A 21,829-nucleotide genomic window follows, 5' to 3' on the forward strand; every position below is an offset into this window, starting at 1 on the left:
GAAGCTGACACCGTAGACAAACAGTAGTTTACACCATCTGAAGATGGTGTAAACTACTGGTGCTAAACTCCGAAAAGCTTTGCTCTTTGGAGTTTAGTACATAGGGGTCAGATTGTAGTCCTTCAATAATGGGGACTGTGATCTGCAGTGCTAATTAGAACTTTGCCAGAGATTTCTGTGAAGGAAAGGAGAGGCTTGTTGCTACCCTGAGGTTCCTGGCTACAGAAAGGTCCTTTTAAGACCTGAAGTTTTGGATCCTCATTTCCCCCCAGGCTTTGGGCATCATCCTTCCAGACACCTGCAAAGCCATTGTGAATGTACTGAAGTACCACTACTTTAAGGTGAGTAAAAACACTACACATGTTTTTCTGGTGAAAGAAAATGTTTTTGTTTTAATTTTTTATACAAAATGTAGAAAACAAACAGTTAACATGTCTGTATATATGTAACGTGGCAACCTTTACGGCTGCATATTTGAAATTAAAAGCTACCAACATGTATGCATTTTCTTTATGTGTTATTAACCAACATGGCTTATAATGGTAGTATAAAATGTGCGTTATCAACAAGTTTTATCTGCGCCAATAGCTATGCTGCTCTATGGTATACAGTGGTTCAGGCGATGGATCGAATAGGCCTAGAAATACATGGCGCAAGTTCTGATTGTGGCCCTGGCATCCAACAAACTATCCTTACGCCATGTGTTTTGTGACCGTGTCCAGTCTGCGTTGTCACCACTGTATACTGTAGAGTAGCTATTGGGAGAGATAAAACTTGTTGATACTGCAGACAACCACATAAATAAATCTGTTTTTTTTTAAATTATCCTTTTCAAGAATAAAATGTGGTAACGTGCACACATAATACTGCATTATCAACAAGTTTTATATGTCCCAATAGCTTTGCTGCTCTATGGTATAGGGTGGTTCAGACGCTGCATTTAATAGGCCAAGAAACTCATGCCGCAAGTACAGATTGTGGCCCCGGCATCCAACAATCTGTCCTTGTGCCATTTGTTTAGTGACCATGTCCAATCTGCATTGTCACTACCGAATACCATAGAGTAGCTATTGGGAAAGATAAAACTTTTTAATATTTTTAGGATCAAATCTAATAATTAAAATTAAGTGTTCAAAAATTTTATATTTGAGGTGGGTCCTCATCCACCTCCAGCATGGCTCTATAGGGAACCTCTGAGCATGTGGAGGGGTAAGTGGGTTGAAGAGTAGGGTAAGTGGGTTGGGGAGTACTGGTTGGATGTAGTTGGACCTGTCAGTGTAGTGGGCTGGTAGGTGGTTGGCTGGTTGGAATGTGATGTGGAGGGCCCAATCATCTGAACTGGCTGTATAGTTGGCTGGGGCAGAGGTTCGTCAGTAAGCCTTGTCGTATTGCCTAATTTTTATGTTTTTCCCCTTATGACTGTGTCATATACGATCCGCTCAGCGTGGATCTGCTGATCCGGATACATTACACAGAAACTACTTGCAATATGGGTGCCCAGATTATCAAAAATGTCCGGGTTTTTTTTGAGGGCCTGCTCCACTTGTTGCAGTAGTCCCGATGCCTGTGACTGAACACTTTGGGTCTTGAGTCGATAAAATCTTCTTTTTGAAGGAGGCTGACTACTTGAGGCAGGCATTTGTGGGTTAGAGCTCAGGTCCAGGCCGTGTGTAGCAGACTGTGGGTGGAGAGAAAAATAAAGCATTATTAATATTTTAATGTTTTAATAATTTTTATTTCTCTTTTTTTGTGGTGGCAAACTGCCGGGGAGCGATCGATGGGAAGTATATCCGCATAACTGCACCTGCCAATAGCGGATCTTTGTATTATAATTACAAAGGGTTTTTTAGTATTGTACTCATGGCGGTAGTGAATGCCAACTATGAGTTCATCTTTGTGGATGTGGCGAAAAATAGCCATGCTTCGGATTGTGGGTCCTTTAAAAAAACACACTTCTATCTGAGACTTACCTCCAATACCCTGAAATTGCCAACAACAGCGGAAACAAAGCACGGTCTTAACTTTGTGTTTGCGGCTGATGAGGCGTTTGCACTATACGAACACTTGATGAAACTGTATGCGCAAAGGGGCCTGACCAAAGAGAAGAGGATCTATAATCACCAGCTATCCAGGGCTCGGCGTATTGTGGAGAATGCCTTTGGTATTTTTAGCAGCCACTTTCGCATATTCCACACAGCATCCACTTGTGCATGGAGAAAATTGACTGGGTCATCTTGGCATGCTATGTTCTACACAACTTTTTAAGGTGCAAAACAAACATCCAACAAAGAACATCAGGCACAGCAATGCCAGATGACCAAGACCAGCCAGAGGAGACAGTCTAAATGCCCTCTGTGTCACCACCTGTAAATCTGGAGGAAACGGGGACTAAAGAGGTCAGAGAGCAGTACCTGGCCTATTTTAATAGAGTGGTGTCAGTACCATGGCAAGAGGACTGTCTCCATTGATGTGATTTGGACAATGTTGGACTTTATTATTAAACATTTGGCATGGTGTGCATGCACTGTGTCTGTACTTACTGCATCCAAAGGTGACGGTTGTTCCGCTACATGTGTGTCCTCTTCCCATTTTTATGGCACGTTCTCCACCATCAGATACTGCGAAGCTCTTTGGGGTTCATGCTCGTGTATGAACCGCAGCAGGTCAAAGTACCATAATGTGGTATTATATACGCTTTCTGCCCCTGCTCCTGAAGCCCGCAAATCCTGCTGCTTCTTGTATTCCTTTAGAAAGACAGTCCTAAGGTTCTGGATTTTGGTCTTCACCCATTTCGGGGATGCCTCATCGTTATAGGGCAAGCTGAAAGTGACTAGGTCATCTATGGCTGCGGCTTTTTTTTGCTTGTTGCTGTAGTCTTTACTTTTTATTTTCCACAAGCACTCATGGCTTCTGTATAGCTCCAGGAATCCAGTGATAAATTGCCTTTCTCTGGCACTAGTCATGTCTATCTCTCGGAAAGCAGAAAAAAAAACGTTTTAATAAACAAAGTTTATAAGTTTTTAACTGTATATATTAGGGGTGTGCACCGGCCACTTTTCGTGTGTTGTGTTTTGGTTTTGGATCTGGATCTTTCTTCGTGTTTTGGATCTGGATTGGTTTTGCCAAAACCACCCTTCCGTGTTTTGGGTTCAGGGTTTTGTGTTTTGGATCTGTATTTTTTTTTTAAAAAAAAGCATAAAAACAGCTAAAATCACAGAATTTGTGGGTTTTTCTGCTCCTATGCTATTATTAACCTCAATAACCTTAATTTCCACTCATTTCCAGTCTATTCTGAACACCTCACACCTCACAATAGTATTTTTATGTCCAAAAGATTGCACCGAGGTAGCTGGATGACTATGCTAAGCGATACAAGTGGGCGGAACAAACACGTGTCCCATCTCGGAGTGGCACTGCAGTGGCAGACAGGATGGCAGTTTGAAAAACTAGGCCCCAAACTGTACATAATGCAAATGCAAAGAAAAAAAAGAGGTGCAAGATGGAATTGTCCTTGGGCCCTCCCACCCACCCTTATGTTGTATAAACAGAACATGCACACTTTAACAAACCAATCATTTCAGCGCCAGGGTCTGCCACACGACTGTGGCTGAAATGATTGGTTCGTTTGGGCCCCCACAAAACAAGCTGGCAATTAATCTGTCCCTGCACAAACTGGCTCTACGGAGGCAAGATATCATCCTCATCCTCCTCATCCACCGATTCCTCACCCTCTTCAGTTGTGTACATCCTCATCCTCACAGAGTATTAACTCGTCCCCGCTGGAATCCACCACCACAGGTCTCTCTGTACGTTCTGGAGGCTGGTCTCCCTGGAAGAGTTGATAATTCATTTTTATGAACATCATCTTCTCCACATTTTGTGGAAGCAACCTCCTACGCCTTTCGCAGACAAGGTTCCCGGCTGCACTAAACACTCTTTCGGAGTACACACTGGAGGGGGGGCAACTCAGGTAAAATAGAGCCAGTTTGTACAGGGGCCTCCAAATTGCCTCTTTTTCCTGCCAGTACAGGTACGGACTGTCTGACATGCCTACTTGGATGCTGTCACCGATGTAATCCTCCACCATTCTGTCAATGGTGACAGTATCGTATGCAGTGACAGTAGACATGTCAGAAATTGTTGCCAGGTACTTCAGTCCGGACCAGATGTCCAAACTTGGTCCTGCCTGCCCTGCATCATGGCCAGCGGGTTGCTTAGGATACCTAAGTTTTTTCCTGGCAGCCCCAGTTGAGGGAGAAAATTAAGAAGGAGCTGTTGACGTGTCACGTTCCGCTTCAGCTGACAGTGTTTTCACCAGCAGGTCTTTGCACCTCTGCAGGCTTGTGTTGGCCGGAAAGAGAGACAACACATAGGCTTTAAACCTAGGATCGAGCACGGTGGCCAAAATGTAGTGGTCTGATTTCAACAGATTGACCACCCTGGAATCCTGGCAAAGCGAATGAAGGGCTTCATCCACAAGTCCCACATGCCGAGCAGAATCGCTCCATCTTAGCTCCTCCTTCACTTTCTCCAGCTGCTTCTGCAAAAGCCTGATGAGGGGAATGACCTGACTCAAGCTGGCAGTGTCTGAACTGACTTCACGTGTGGCAAATTCGAAGGGCTGGAGAACCTTGCACAACACGGAAATCATTCTCCACTGCGCTTGAGTCAGGTGCATACCCCCTCCTTTGCCTATGTCATAGGTGGATGTATAGGCTTGAATGGCCTTTTGCTGCTCCTCTATCCTCTGAAGCATATAGAGGGTTGAGTTCCACCGCGTCACAACCTCTTGCTTCAGGTGATGGCAGGGCAGGTTCAAGAGTGTTTGCTAGCGCTCCAGTCTTTGGCACGCAGTCGCTGAATGGCAAAAGTGGCCAGAAATTTTTCAGGCCACCCAAAGCTTCTCCTGCACGCCCCTGTCACTTTTCAGAAAATTCTGCACCACCAAGTTTATTGTGTGAGCAAAACATGGGACATGCTGGAATTTGCCCAGATGTAATGCCCGCACAATATTGGTGGCGTTGCCAGATATCACAAATCCCCAGGAGAGTCTAAGTGGGTTAAGCCACTGGGCGATGATTTCCCTCAGTTTCTCTAAGAGGTTGTCGGCGGTGTGCCTCTTACTAAAACCGGTGATACACAGCATAGCCTGCCTTGGAACGAGCTGGCGTTTCTGAGATGCTGCTACTGGTGACGCTGCTGCTGTTGCTGCGTAAGGTGATACATCTACCCAGTGGGCTGTCACAGTCATATAGTCCTTAGTCTGCCCTGTTCCACTTGTCCACATGTCCATGGTTAAGTGGACATTGGGTACAACAGCATTTTTCAGGACACTGAGGACACTTTTTCTGACGTTTCTGTACAGTCTCGGTATCGCCTGCCTAGTGAAGTGGAATCTAGACGGGATTTGGAAGCGGGGACACACTACCTCCATCAATTGTCTAAATCCCACTGCACTAATGGCGGATACCGGACGCACGTCTAACACCAACATAGCAGTCAAGGCCTCAGTTATACGTTTTGCTTCAGGATGACTGCTGTCGTACTTCATCCTCCTCGCTAAGGACTGTTGGAGGGTCAATTGTTTAGTAAAAGTAGTGGTGTCCCTACTTTCTCTCTGGGATGATGAACAACTCCCAGCAGCAGCAACAGCAGCTGCGGCAGCAGGAGGCGTAGCAATGCAGGATACTCCGGAGGAATCCCGGATAGGAGAGTCAGTCATGCCAGTGACATGGCCTGCATGACTACTTCCGATCCTGACTAAGGAGGAAATTGACGAGGAGGGAGTTGACGGTGTGGTTTGCAGGCACTTGGATACAACAGGACAACGGGATTTAGGTGTCCCTGGACTGCTTACGGTCTTAGCCAAAGTTTCTGAACTTGACAGTAACTTTTTATGAACGCGCTGCAGGTGCCGTACAAGGGAGGATGTTCCTAGGTGGTTAATGTCCCTACCCCTACTTATTTCACCTTTACATATGGTACATATGGCAAGACAGTTGTTGTCCGGATTTGGATAGAAATATTGCCAGACCAAAGAGGTGGAATGTTTGGTCTTCTGCCCAGGCATGACCGTGATGGGCTTTTTCATCCCACGGACAACAACTGTCTCCCCCGGAGCCTGATTTAAACAAACCATATCACCATCAGAATCTTCCTCGCCATCTTCCTCCTCAGCGCCAGCTACACCAGTATCCTCATCCTGTTGTACTTCAACAGTGACATCTTCAATTTGCATATCAGCAAGTGGACTGTGGGTGCTCCTTTCAGCACTTGCAGGGGGTGTGCAAATGGTGGAAAGAGCCACCTCTTCCCGTCCAGTGCTGGGAAGGTCAGGCATCGCAACCACCACCACACTTGGACTCTCCTTGGGGATTTGTGATATCTTCTTAGAACGCACAGTTCTTCGCTGTGCTTTTGCCAGCTTAACTCTTTGATTTTTTTAGTGGGAGGAGGGCTTCCATCATCATGTGAAGCTGAACCACTAGTCATGAACATAGGGAAAGACCTTAGCCATTCCTTGCCACTCCGTGTCGTAAATGGCATATTGGCAAGTTTACGTTTCTCTTCAGATGATTTAAATGTTTTTTTCAAGGTCATTTTCCTGAACTTTGTCATTTGGGATTGTATGTGCCCTCTACTATGACATTGGGCATCGGCCTTGGCAGACAACGTTGATGGCATGTTATCGTCTAGGTCATGACTAGTGGCAGCAGCTTCAGCACTAGGAGGAAGTGGTTCTTGATCTTTCCCTATTTTATTTTTATCGGAGAAAGTTTGGTCCTCCATTTATGTTATATTGATATATATGTGCGACTAAGGCGCACACAAACACAGAAAATAATTTTTTATTTTTGTTGAAGACTAGTGCACTTTGTGGGTTACACCACCCTTTAAGAAATGAGCCAGCCGGCCCTTTACTTATGGGACACAGGCGCACGCTTGGCGCTGCTCCTTTGTTGATGCACGTGCAGCTACAGCCCACACAATTCACAAACACAGAAAATATTTTTTTATTTTGTTTGGAGTGCCCTTTGTGGGTTACAGCACCCTTTAGCAGTCAATCCAGCCGGCCTTTTACTTATGGAACACAGGCGCACACTTGGCGTTGCTTCTTTGTTGATGCACGTGCAGCCACAGTGCACACAATTCACAAACACAGAAATTTTTTTTTTATTTTGTTTGGAGTGCCCTTTGGAGGTTACAGCACCCTTTAGCGGTCAATCCAGCCGGCCCTTTATTTATGGGACACAGGCGCACGCTTGGCACTACTTTGTTGATGCACGTGCGGCTACTGCGCACACAATTCACAAACACAAAAAAATATATTTTTTTATTTTGTTTGGAGTGCCCTTTGGGGTTTACAGCACCCTTTAACGGACAAGCCAGCTGGCCTTTTACTTATGGGACACAGGCGCACGCTTGGCGCTGCTCCTTTGTTGATGCACGTGCAGCCACAGTGCACACAATTCACAAACACAGAAAAAAAAAATATTTTGTTTGGAGTGCCCTTTGGGGGTTACAGCACCCTTTAGCGGTCAATCCAGCTGGCCCTTTATTTATGGGACACAGGCGCACGCTTGGCACTACTTTGTTGATGCACGTGCGGCTACTGCGCACACAATTCACAAACACAAAAAAATATATTTTTTTATTTTGTTTGGAGTGCCCTTTGGGGGTTACAGCACCCTTTAACGGACAAGCCAGCTGGCCTTTTACTTATGGGACACAGGCGCACGCTTGGCGCTGCTCCTTTGTTGATGCACGTGCAGCCACAGTGCACAAAATTCACAAACACAGAAAATGTTTATTGATTTTTTTGCACTTGGGGGAGCACCCCTGATGGACAGAGCACCCCCTGGACAACACTACAGCACCCCTTTAGGACTGGGACACTGCAGAGGACTTTGGAGTGGACACAGCCCCTATGGACAACTGACTGCACAACACAGTCAAGCCAGCCCCTATGGACTTTGAAGGAGTGGACACTGCCCCTATGAACAACAGCAGCACAGTGCAGCACAGCACAGCACAGCACAACACTACACTGCACTACACTACACTACACTACACTACACAGCCCAGCCAGCCCTAAATCCCACCCTCCCTCTTCACTGTCCACAGCCGAGTGAGAAAATGGTGCCGACACGTTACCTCATATAGGATCCAAAACCCGCGAGACCCGGAAGGCGGGATGATGACGTTTTGCCTCGATTTCAGATCCGAGTCAGGCGGGAAAAGTCGAGCCTGACTCGGATAGGCCTCGGATCGGTGGGGCTCGGGGGGGTTCGGATTTCAGAAATCTGAACCCGCTCACCCCTAGTATATATTAATGTTTTTCCTGTTAGAATTATTTTCCAAATTTGTTTTTTAAAATAGTTTATGCGTTTATTAATTCTGTTGTTAAAAAACATTAAAAGTTTTAAATTTGACATCATTTTGGAGTATCAAATTGATAATCATCAGCAGGGGTTAATACACAGTGGGGGCCCAGTGAGGTACATTGGTTGTGCAGGGGTTAATACACAGTGGGGGCCCAGTGGGGTACATTGGTGGTGCAGGGGTTAATACACAGTGTTTTACATTGGTGGTACAGAGGAGAATTGCTATGGTGGTACAGTGGGTACATTGCTGGTGCAGTTGAATACAGGTGCTATATACTCACTTGATTCAAAAAGCCAAATCTCCCCAAATGATCCACGCTGCATCTCTCTCCGTCATCCACGTCGTCTGGCACAAAATGGAGGAGAGGCCTGGAGCAGTGACGACAAATCGACCATCATACATCACATCGTTTATCATGCACACACACAAAACGATGTGTGCCAAATCCTGAACGATAGGTCGATATCTTCCTGCAGGTACAGTTGATCAGCGGCGTCGATCTACGACGGTGGGAGTGCGTATCGCCATTGTGATCATCCCCACACACGGCACTTTTTACATGATTGGTTGTTCCAATCTATTGAAAACGGCCAAATCGTGAAAAAATCGTACCGTGTATGGGGGCCTTTAGTCTTATGAATAATTGTCACTATGCAGGCACTGAAGAAATTACAGTAAGACTGGTCACAAATGCTGGTACTGATTCGTGCAGCAGTCTAAAGAGCCAGCCTACCTGGACTGTTTATCCTTAATAGAAATACATCTATACAGTTCCCACAGGTATAAGGAGTCTCATATGAGTTCATGAGTGCTTAATTGAGCCTACCACCTATAGATAAAGCTCTTAAATGTCTGCAATGAATATACTGTAATTATGGGAACTGGATTAATTAAGTTAGTGACAGAAGACTAAGGGGTAAATTTACTAAGAATTGAGATTGGTCGAGATGACAATCTCTGGAGAGTTTAGGCATGATTTTCATCTCGCAAAGGTAAACTCGGGTGAGTTAGAGAGAGATTTCTCTCTTCTCAGTCATAAAACTAAGGTAAGATAGCAAACTCGAATCAACTTACCTAAAAGATACATCCCTCAAATTTACCATGAATTGGGATGACAAGCTCAGGTGAGATGACAGCAAACTCTCTGCCAAACTGACTTTTCAAACTGTCAACCTACTGAGCTGCGAGTTTGGCAGAAACATACACAAATCATTGTGATTTGTGTATGTTTCTGCCTGTAAACAGTTAAAATAGAGTTAATTTTTTTTTTTAAATGACGTAGGGTCCCCCCCAAAAAACATAACCAGCCCCAGACTTGTCAGCCAGTCCTGGTTTCCGAAAATTACCGGGAACAAAAGTAGGGTTTCACCATAATTTAAGAACCAGCACCAGGCTGCAGGGCCAGTCCTGGTTTTAAATAAAGGGGGGAAAAATTGCGTAGGGGTCCCCCTGTATTTAAAATCAGCACAGGACCCAAACTGACCGGGGTGTAATGCCACAGCCAGGAGACCCTAGTACCGGGTTTCCAGTGCCAAAGCATTCTCACCTCAAGCCGGTCAGGCCAAGCCGGGGATATCAGGGGAGGTGGGGACCCCCCCAGAAAGGGGTTCCCTCTCTCCGGAACCCCAGGCTTGGTCTGAAGCCCGGGGCTCTTCCCTGCACCTCTGGGCTATGGGTACGGGGGTAATAAAGTGTAAAATAGTAGTAAACTATTGTATTTTACAGTGGAACTACCGATGCCAGGATGCCTGCCCTTTGGCACTTGTGGAACTATAAGTGCCAGCAGGCGGCCGGCACCCTTACCACCACTGTAAAATATATACTTAAATAAAGACACAACACACACACCGTAGATAGTACAAGTTTATTACACACATACCTCAATCAAACATACTTACCTGTACCAGCCGGTCAGTCCACTTGTCCAATGTAGAAATCCGTGTGGATGGACCTACAAAAAAGATCCTATACTCACCTCCATCCTGGCGCTGCTCTCTGTAGCATCCAGGGTCTTGTCAAGACAACAAACCTACTTATCCGAACCATGCCGAACATGTGTAAGTATATGCTGTTACATACTTACACCTCGCAAAATGACAGATGAGTAAAATCATCTGTTATTCTCATAGGCCGCTAGTCATTCAGCGGCCGCTTTACATGTAGCGGCTGCTCATTTGCTGGGACCCACGTGGAACCAGCCATCGCAGTTGCTAATTTATGCACGCTCCTGCAACAGTGTGGAAATGCAGTGGCATGTCTCTGTTTCTCCGACCCCCCCTCTTTCACCACCCACAAATGGTGCATCCAGTCAATCAATCTGCAAGGGATCTGCGTAGCCTCTGCGATCGCAGTCCCGATCATAAAAGCTAGCTCACGCACTGCGATGCTTACACATGCGCAGAACGCAACAATTGGCAGATTGCATGCGTATTAGCAACTGCGATCCAAGCTAAATCAGGCCCTAAGTTCAGTTATTAATAGACCATTATTTCTTAAATGAATGGACTCCACCATAACCTGCTCAGTGACATAAGACTGGCAGAAAACAGATGCGTTACTAAATTAAAAAAAAAATTAAAACCAGGAACTGAACTATAGACCAGTGGTTCCCCTATGGCTACATTATTTTAAGGTACAATATACTGTATTGAAGAGAAAAACTGATAACACAGTTTCAAAATGGTATCATTAAGACAGTGTTTTCCAAACTCTGGGGTCTATGGGCCTAATTCAGAGCCGGACGCTCTGAACGAGCGCCAGCTCAGAATCAGGGCGTTTTTTTTTTTTTTTTTGGTGCGTCCTCCAGGACGCTCGCATAGCTGTGGGTTACCACCCACAGCTTATGCGAGCGTCCATGATGATGGTCGCGATGGTCAAGACCATCGCGACCATCGGGCTTGCAACGAGACCCTGCGGTAGGGTCTCGCTGCCGCAAGCCCTGGAGTGATTTTGGCTCTATCAGAGCCAAAATCACTCCCACTGACATCACTAGTGATGTCAGTGGGGCCGGACCCAGACGGTAGGCGTTCCCATGGGAACGCCTCCGTCTGGGCAACCACGCCCCCAGCACACCCACCAAAGGGGGCGTGCTGTCACTCACCATCAACAGCACGCCCCCGTTGGTGTGAGACCCCGAGCGACGGCTTCCCCGTCGCTCGCCGGGTCTCTCGCATGCGCACGACGGAGCAGCCTCCATCGTGCGCATGCGCATTTGGGTACCATCGACCCGCTTGCGAGCGTCCTACGCTCGTGAGCGGGTCTGAATGAGACCCTATGTACGAAACCTCCTAACTGCCATGTCAAGGGCTGTGTTTTAAAAATAACAGTTAGGAGCCAGTTGTTTGGTACTTTATCTCCGTCCACTTTATCTCCATCCAAGGCTTAGTAAATAGAGCCCTCTGTCCTCAAGGCACTCTAACAGTGCAGCTATCACAGGGATCAGAATTGGGTCTTGTCCTTTTCTATCATTTTATTAATGTCCTCATAGATGGTCTAGAATCTATACCATATGCTAAGGTTTGTCCCATCTCTAACATGCATGTATAGTGGCTAGAGGACCTGGTCGGCCACCAGGAATGAGGTGAAGTACCTATCAGTACAGAGCAGAGTGGGGAGTGGGAGAGGGGGTGGATAAGCAGCATTCAGAGTGGGGGGCAGACCAGTGGAAAAAGAGGTGGGGACTGACAGCGTTTGACCAGCCAGGGTGGGGCAGAATGAGGTGACCTAGCTCCCCAGGTATCTTTACTAGTGTAAAAAATTATATTTTGTTGTGTAGATTTACACATGCACAGCACAATACTGTAGTTATTTGCTAAAAAGATATATAGACAAAAAGATTAATTTTAATTAGAAAAATGTAGGGTTATGCCCACATGGCATACTTGCCTACTCTCCCGGGACTGTCGGGAGCCTCCCGAAAATCGGATGCTGCTCCCGACACCCCGCAAGAGGAAGCAAGTCTCCCGCATCGTCTGCCGTCCCCCAAGACCCCCAACACCGCATGCAAAAGTGGGTGGTTCGGGTGACGATGAAGTGATTCGCACTATATCGCGTCATCGTAACCCCGCCACCTGCTTTGTAATGCCGGTAATATCGTCATTTTAAAGCGGGGTGCAGGGCCGCGATGACGCGAACGTGCAGACACGCTCCCGCTCCGCCCATTACGGCCGCCCGCACCCTCCCTGCTGGACCTACCTGGCAGCCCGGAAGGGGCTGCCAGGAAGTCTGTATATATGCCACAGGGTAATCATTACTTTAAATAAAACTGGGATGGAAATTGACTGGGGAAGCACTGATTGGCTGAGAATGGACTGTTGCTATGGCAGTGTCTGCTCTCAGCCAATCAGTGCTTTTGCATTCATTCCTATGATAGTATCCCCCATTCACTCCTATAACAGTGTCCTCGAGTGTCCTGTCATTTTGTAATAGGCACTGTCCACAGTGTACAATGTTTGTCCGGTAGGCTCGTTTTATTTTACCAATACCTATGGATGTCTACATCAGTGGTGGCTGGAATTTTGTGACCTGGGATCTACTTTTTATTCACTTACTTAGCGGTGAGCTACCAGCGACAGTGGGCCTGATTCAAAGGTGGATGCTGTACTGATGTTTGCGCTGTTGAGCGATTTATTTTTGTTACTGGGAAATCTCCTAACTGTACAATGGCAATCGCAGTTACTGATGGGATCGCTGGCATTAGAGACAGTGACCGCATATTTTTGCAGATGTAAATCTGTAAGAAATTGCAGCCGTGCGTAAATAGAGCCCACCTCTATATCAGGCTCACAGGCACTATGCTCACACAGGTGCACAGGTGCAACAGCTCTTGCATACATGAAATACAGTAGTATTATACAACAGCTCTCACATACATAAAATACAGTAGTATTATACAACAGCTCTCACATACATAAAATACAGTAGTATTATACAACAGCTCTCACATACATAAAATACAGTAGTATTATACAACAGCTCTCACATACATAAAATACAGTAGTATTATACAACAGCTCTCACATACATAAAATACAATAGTATTATACAACAGCTCTCACATACATAAAATACAATAGTATTATACAACAGCTCTCACATACATAAAATACAGTAGTATTATACAACAGCTCTCACATACATAAAATACAGTAGTATTATACAACAGCTCTCACATACATAAAATACAGTAGTATTATACAACAGCTCTCACATACATAAAATACAATAGTATTATACAACAGCTCTCACATACATAAAATACAGTAGTATTATACAACAGCTCTCACATACATAAAATACAATAGTATTATACAACAGCTCTCACATACATAAAATACAATAGTATTATACAACAGCTCTCTCATACATAAAATACATCAGTATTAAACAACGGCTCTCGCATACATAAAATACAGTAGTATTACACAACAGCTCTCACATACATAAAATACATCAGTATTAAACAAGTGATGCGGCGGCCGCAGGGCTTCCTGGCAGGGATCCTTAATACCAGCGCGATACGGTAAAAGACCATAGGCTTCTATAGGGTAACGCCAGCAAAAGCTGGTGTTACCCTCAGCATCAGAACCCCGATGGCCAGACATTAGTGCATATGGAAAATGCGGTAAAACCCCTCCATTTAGTGCATCCCGCCCATTATGAGGTGTACAGAGTTGCTACAAATCTGCAATCTCTTACATTCCCCCCATGCCATAACCTTGTAATAACCTATAATTATTTCCACTGCTTAATAATATAAGGGGTTGTCTTATTTAAAAAATAAATAAATCATTCAGTCACTCAGTGTCGGTGTGTGCGGTGGGGATCCAGTGCTTGGGGTGGCATGATACTACAGCAGGAGGAGGCTGTGCTCTGCCAGCATCACCCTGCAGCCCCTTTACCACACATATAACACAATCACTCCCCACACACTACCTCCGGTAGCGGCTCCAGAACTTGCAGAAAGTTTGCTGCTATCGGTTTGGGGATGTGCTTGGCACTGTGAGGAGCCTATGTGCTGGTGGGACAGCAGCTCCCCGTGACACTCAGCACACTGTATGGGGCCACGCAGGCAGACAGCAGCAGTGGCAGACTCCTTACAGTGCGTGGGTGATGTCATGGCGTCACCCGCATGATACACTACTGGGCCTCTGAGGTTCCAGAAGCCATTTCAGGTTTATTTTACTTCAGTTGGTCGTGAGCTACAGGCGGATGCCACGTGAGCTACAGCTAGATCGCGATCTACCTTTTGGTCAGGTCTGGTCTACATGGACCGAAAAGGAGGCCATCCTAAGATTTGGTAAATAAGAAATTGTTTATTTATCTATTTATTTATTTTAAATAAAAGCTTAAAACAGTCGGTGTGTACTCTGCTTATATTAATATTTTCTTTACAAATATACTACAAGTGTCGGTGGGCCCTTACTGTCCAGGCATACTGGCACTTGTTGTTCCACAAGTGCCAGCATGCCGAGGCAGGCTTCCTGGGACTTAACTATTTTATCACTATTAATTTCATATTCACCACCCATTTTATTTTTGGGGCCCCACTTTCTGAGAAATTCCAGCCCTGTGCTGACTAGTGTGGGGCTGGTTAATGTGATGACAGGGAGTCCTCATGCTGTGTCACCCCACCCCGCTATAGCATTATTGCCCCAGCTGGATTAGCCTAGTGCTAGTTATTGGAAAATAGGAGGAACCCGTCTTCGTTTTTCCCCCTATTTTCCAATAACAGCCAAGCCTAAGAGGTCCTCAGCTGGTTACTTATTTTTTATTTTTTTAATCTTTAACCTAATGAAGCCTGCACAGATCATAGTGATTTGTGCAGTGCTTCTCCAAAACTCACCTGCCTCAGGCAAGTCTGTTGTTTGGTCAGGTTTCCTGTTGTTTTGCAATTGGTTGTAAAGCCGACCATTACTAAATCCTTTTCTTTTATATGTAGAAAAATCAATTGTTGGTCCGATGTTCTAAAGTCGTTTTATTGCTCATTGTGCCATCTGTTTTGACTTCAGTAATTGGTTGGTTTGCAAAATCAACAGAAAAATAATCAAAAACCCAAACCCGACAGTTAGTAAATATGCCCCCATGAGTCTCATGGTCACCAGTTTATTTGCTGCTGTTTATTTTATTTTACTATATTTTACAATGTTAAATATTTTTTTTATTTTTTTCAAGTTAGGTGACCAGAGTGCTGCAAAGTAAAAAGTTAATACTTGAATACATCCTTATATAAATATTTTGCTGTGGTTAGGGATAAAAACAGAAGTGTTTATGGTGTTTTATCTAACAAATAATTGTCTTTCTCTTTTAGCTCAGATACCTGTGTGTCCTTTTCTAAATGTGGAAAGCAACAGCCAGAGGAGCGTTATTATCACATATCCCCAATGTGTAATTATTAATGAAACATCACTAAAGTGTGCACATACATGTACTGTATTGTCTGTTTTATATATGTATTTAATTTTCATTATATATATTGCCCCTGATAATACCCCTGATAGTGCTGCTGACAGTGGGCCTAATTAAGAGATGTATGCTAACTGGATGGTTAGCTCACATCTCCAATGCATTCTACTCTGCACGTGTGCAGGACCAGGGTTTTGCGATACTGCACGGAATTCCCCCAAGCCTTTGTATGTTTGACAGGCAGAAGCATTTGGGGGGCAGTGCGGGGGCAAGGATGACCTGCATTCCCAGAAACTGAGGTATGTGGCCCCTGTTTTCTGGGAGTTCTGAGGTAAGGGTTTAGTCTTATTAATGTATTTTGATCAATGTGAAATTAGAAGGCATAGAATTAACTGCTATACTGTAGCTGTAATCATTGTATCTACTCGGTGATTTCCTCTGTGTGAAGAACACCTTGGCATGGCTAGGACTGTGGCAGGAAGAAGTAAAGTGGGTACTGCGAGTGCTGTGATATAAAATAGAACAATCTGTAAGTACTGTATGAAGGTACTTACAATAGACTCTCTGTCCACTCCTTTGCGATCCAGGATAAGGCAAACTGTGTCGTTTGGGTTACTCCTCACATTTCTTTCTCACTTTTGGCAAAATTTACTAAAGGTCAATTTTTGGTCAATGACAATTTTTGGCTAATATTCTATCGATTTTGCAAATCGGAGATTTACTAAAGTCAAAATTTACCTCAAATCGACCTCAAAATGGACTTTCAAACAAGTTAAAACATTGGCTCAACCATCAATACTTTTACATAGAAGAATATAGAAACCGGAAATTTACTAATGGTCAGTTTGAAAATCTGCCAAAAATCGACCTAAAAATCAACCTCAAAATAGACTTTTCACTGATTGGTGTGCTTGACATCTAAATCAGCTTCTTTTGAGCCAAACTTCATTATGAAGCCTACTGAAAGGGACACAAGCACTGTGGCTGTAGGAAAGATGGAAATAGAAGGCTATGATCTGCTCCACATGTTCCTGTGGTATGCACATCACCACCTGACTTAGCGGACCCAGGAGCCTGAATCAGAGAAACAGTGCCTACTCTGGCCTAGGTTCTTCTGTATGCGGTCAAATCTCAATGCATTGACTGCTGTCAAGGTCATACAGATGCTTTGCCTCAATCGCTCCTACATAATGATGCTGTAGTATGACCTCATCAAGGCTCCACTTAAGCCAGAGATTACACAGTCCCTGCATCTGGTGAGTATGGTGTCTGGAACAACACCCTGCAGCCAGAGATGCCACAGACATGGACACAGCAGCCTGTACAGGTCCCCGGAGCATCTGAGGATGCTCCGGCCACTGTTGTTCTTCTGGGCACTGGCATGTCATACACTCCTAGGACGTGACCAGTACTGGGTGCCGTAACACCCTTTTTATGCAGTTGACTGATTATCTGTAAATCATACATGCCTACCCTCCCGGAAGTCGATGAAGGCTCCCGATTTTTTGGGTAACCCCCCCACACCCCAGGAAGGGTAGGCACTTCTCCCGCATTCTGCCCACTTCCCAGTGAAGTGGGCAGAATAAGGAAAATTTTCTTGCGGACCGGCCGGTCCATAAGTGGGGGGGCGTGACCAAATGACGCGATTCTATGAGAATTGCGTCATTTGGCCTTGCCCATTATTTAAATATGCGCTGTACATGGAAGATTGTTGCAAAGGGACGTGGCTTAATGCCGCGACCTGTCCAGCACCGCCCCCAACACCTCTCACCTGCTTTTCCTCCCCGGGCTTCTCCTGGGGAGGGAAATTCCAATGTCAGCAAGTAATCGGTAATTTGCGCATGCGTCTAAGTGGAACAGTGCATGCATGTGACTTTTTGTGTGTTTGGGGTGTTTTCTAAAGGTCAGGGTTTTACAAATAACATGTGGTAGGTTTCATAGTACATTACTGTGGTCACTTGCAGCCACTTTTGACTCGCAGTGTTATTGACAGTCAGTTAGCGTTTGTGGAAGGTAACAGAGAGCGGCACAGCCTGCATCTGTGATTCAGTACACATATAACAAGGCTTCATCATCTCAGTACACTCAACCATTCTGTGTGACCACAGGGCTACTCAGAAGGATGGATTATTAAAGGATCTGCGACCAATACTGCGTCTTTGGACAGCCGCTTGGATTTTCAAAGCCGGTGGTGGGCGTCAAAATACAGGTGGCAACTGCAACATTTGCATATTTTCAAACATCAGCTGCTATAAAGATGCAGCAGCAAAGGCATTAGCGTACATCTCTGAATCAGGCCCATAATTCAGGCATCCATAGATTCACTTATATTGCACCAAAATACTCCCTCTGAGGTACTTTTCGTATGTTTGGGGAATTTTTCTAAAGGTTAGGATTTTAAAAATAACATGTGGTAGGTTTTGACCAATAGGAATGCAAGATCTGTTTTGAGGTCAATTTTTGGGTGATCTTTGCTCAAAATCGACTAACTTTAGAACACAAAAATCGACGTCGATTTTAATATGACACCTAAAATCGACTGATAGCAAATGAGCTATTTGGACACACAAAATTGACATCGATGTTGGCTGATTTGAAATCATCTAACGCCTTAATATGCCAATAGTATTTTCTTTTCAAACCTCTGCATCTCTGGGAAGGAAAATGTGAAAACATGGTATGTGCAAACAGCATTTCTGCCATATTGGCTGCACTTTTCACCATTTATAGGCTGGACGTTTGCTCAGAAACACGGGACAAATGTCTGCACTTATGAATGAGGAATACACAAAGGGAGGCTTATCAGTGGGCAGTATTCATTTCACATAATCTGCATGGGGAACAGAAAAACATGAATTTTCTGACTCAGGACATCAAAGTTTTATTTCATCATCTAATTGGCATTTCATATGTGTGAACTGTTCCATCCCGTAATACATACCTGTAGGGTCCTATTTATTCATTGTTTGTTTGTTTGTTTTCTGAAGGGAATAATCTTAGTTCTCGATAACAAGACACATAATGTGCCTCAGACTGCTGCTTCATTCATTTTTAACAGATCATTCAATGTGTACAATCTTCGCTGCACTATACCCTTAGGCATAATATCTGCATGGATTGTGTCAGTGTATGAGGCAGGCATTGCTTCACTTGAAGGAAATGACACTGTGGGGTAGTGAAGATAGGTCTATTGTAAGCAACTACAGGCGGCAGGCCACAAGGTTTTTGCTATTTACAGTGGAGATATTATTCCTGTCTAGAAGACAATGTTTATAATTTATTTCAGAAGTCTGAACGGGAAGCAGCAGGTAGTATTTATAGACTACTTCAGATGAAAACATTTTAGAGTGTAATTAGCCTTTAATTACTATGGGGCTTATGTAATAGGTTGCGAGTTGAAGCTGCTGCAGGACCGCCTGCAAGTCCTTAAAGCGGCAATCATTTTAAAGGAAAAAACCAAGATGGTTTTGCCTTTAAAATTATTGTTGCTTTAAAAATATGGAAAGACTCGCAGGAGTTCCTGCAGCTGCTGCAGCTCACAACCTTTTACATAAGGCCTTACTGTATATGCTTAGGCTCGCCATATCATCAATTCGGGACACATATGAATATATTCTGTGTTGGTTAATTTCAAGTTTCTGTGGCTGGCTAACTTAGTGAGTGTGTCAATGATTTACAGGGGAAATAAAGCCACTATTTGATATTAATACACATACTGGAAAAAGGCTGTGTAAAATAGTTATATGTAACTAATACCCCTTTCAGACAGGGAAAAGAACCCGGTAATTTTCCGGCTCTAGCCAGGTCGACCCGGGTTTTTTTTCTGTCTGAAAGGGTCAACATGGGACCTAAATCCCGGTATTTTGACCCAGGTATTTACCTGGGTTTTTCCCGGGTCTTACACGGGTTTGCGGCTGTCTGAAAGGCGCCGACCCGGGTTTTTCTACTCCGGGCATAGTAAACAGCGCTTCTTGGCTGAGATGGCGGTGCACAGGCTGATTGGCTGAGCGGCTGGGTCTCCCTGATTTGCTGAGTGGGCGGGGCAGTGGCGCTGGCATCTGATGTCACAATTGTGCTGCGGAAAAGGAGAGAGAGATAAGCATGGTGCACTGGAAGGAAGAGGAGATCCGTGAGCTGCTGGCAGTCATAGGGGAGGAGGAGATCCGCAAACAGATCAGTGGCACAGTGAAGGACGCGATAGTCTACACAAACATAGCTAAGGTCCTCACCTCAAGGGGCATTGTGCGGACCCAGCAGCAGGTAGTGAACAAACTGAAAGCTCTACGCAAATACTACAACAAAGTTCACGACCATAACAGGCAGAAAGTGGTGCTGCCAGAATGGAATGAGTTTACTATGATCAGTGTAATGAAGTCTTTGGTAATTCTGTGCTGGTTAATCCCATTGCCATATCATCGTCTAGTTGTGCATCTTCACGAAGTGTTACCCCGGAGAACAGCCAATCCTGCCCAATGACACCACTAATACTCTTTGATGACATCACAGAGATAAGTGACACAGATCCGATGGCTGCCACGGGGGTCCCAGACACCAATACACTTGAGGGTGTGGTTGAGGCGAGTGGAAGTAATGCGAGTGGGACGCCAACTCCTGCACAGACTGAGACTCCGACATTGCGCAGGAACAGTAAGTTACTATACACCCACTTATTAATTTTTGGGAATGCTAACATTGTCCTGTATTGACTTGTCATTACAGTATGACTATGCTGATTTTACTATGCTGAAATTCAAACTCAATGTATCTGTTGCAATGTGAAGCTAGTGTGCAGTAGGCCGCAAGCACATATTTGTTTACATTACGGCTTTGATTTAATTTGTAAATGTATTATTCTTTTCTTCTATTCCTAGTCTTTGAAGTACCAGAGCTGAAGTAAAAAACTTCCAAGATGGAGCTAGCAACGCGCACAATGACCAGAATCCTGGTAAATCAGCTGCGAGATTCTGATGCTGAATTCCAGGCACAGGAGGATGCCCGACTCCAGCGCTTCTTTGACAAGAAAAGAGAGTTACAAAATTCATTCGTCAGTCAGCTCGTTGGTCTACACGAACGAATTTCACGTGAAAACAGAGAGGCACAGATGTCCTTCCTTAACGGTCTAGTGTCTAGGTTACACACTCCACAACCTTATGTAATGTATCCTCCTCAGTACTCTGAGGGTCCTGTTAGAAATTACTAACAGCATAACAGAGGGCTACCATTTATGCAAAGTAGCCCCTCCAATCCACCTCATGCTACTCCACATGGCACAGTGCATAGTTATCCAGATGGCACAGGGAATAGTAATCTACATGTCACTGTACAGAGCAGTCCACATGCCAATACCAGTCCAGAGGGCTCAGTGCCTAGCACTCCACATGTCACTGTGCATAATAGTCCAGACGGCACAGGAAATACTAATCAATATGGCACTGTGCATACTTATGCAGATGGCACGGGGATTAATACACAGTGCATAGTTATTGAGCTGGCACTCATCATAACACTCCACTTAGCACTATTGTCAGCACTGCCTACATACAATTGTAGACCTGTATGATGTTTTACATGTTTGCTGTCAAGTTTATATTTATTTTTTGTTGAAGCTTGTTGTTTTTGACAATATTGTTTATCCTGCCGTTAACAGGCCTGGCAAGAGCTTAGGGCAATGTGTGGGTGCCCTTTAAGTCAGCTACATGTATATATGGGGGGGTACATAATTTAGAATGTACACACATTACCTCCATTTGTTTTGTATTAAAAAAATTGTATACTGCACTTAACAGGCCAGTCGTGAGCTTTCTCCCATGTGTGGCCGCTGTATTACCAAATGTATACTGTATATGTGTCATTTTCTATTGTCTATATATATATATATATATATATATATTTATATTTAAATTGTTGAATGCATTAAGGCCATGTTGTTAATGGCTAATGCATATTTGTTGAAAAATAAAAGAAGCACTTTAAAAATGTAATTCAGAAGGTGTTACATGTGACATAACATGTACATAACATGAACCTTTCAAATAAAAAA

General features: G+C 44.5%; 1 protein-coding gene across 1 annotated transcript; it reads right to left on the reverse strand.

Annotated features, from left to right (window-relative positions):
* Nucleotides 1-940: 940 nt before the first annotated feature.
* Nucleotides 941-2,963, reverse strand: LOC148477843 (uncharacterized). Its single transcript, XM_088456108.1, has 3 exons — nt 2,601-2,963; nt 1,483-1,678; nt 941-1,110 (listed from the first exon to the last, which is right to left on the reverse strand). Exons 1-3 carry the CDS (start codon nt 2,961-2,963, stop codon nt 941-943), a joined length of 729 nt encoding a protein of 242 aa, XP_088312234.1.
* Between the last annotated feature and the right edge of the window lie 18,866 nt (nt 2,964-21,829).

This window comes from Taudactylus pleione, unplaced genomic scaffold (assembly GCF_031769625.1).
Source record: "Taudactylus pleione unplaced genomic scaffold, aTauple2 ptg000687l, whole genome shotgun sequence".
NCBI lineage: Eukaryota > Metazoa > Chordata > Amphibia > Anura > Myobatrachidae > Taudactylus > Taudactylus pleione.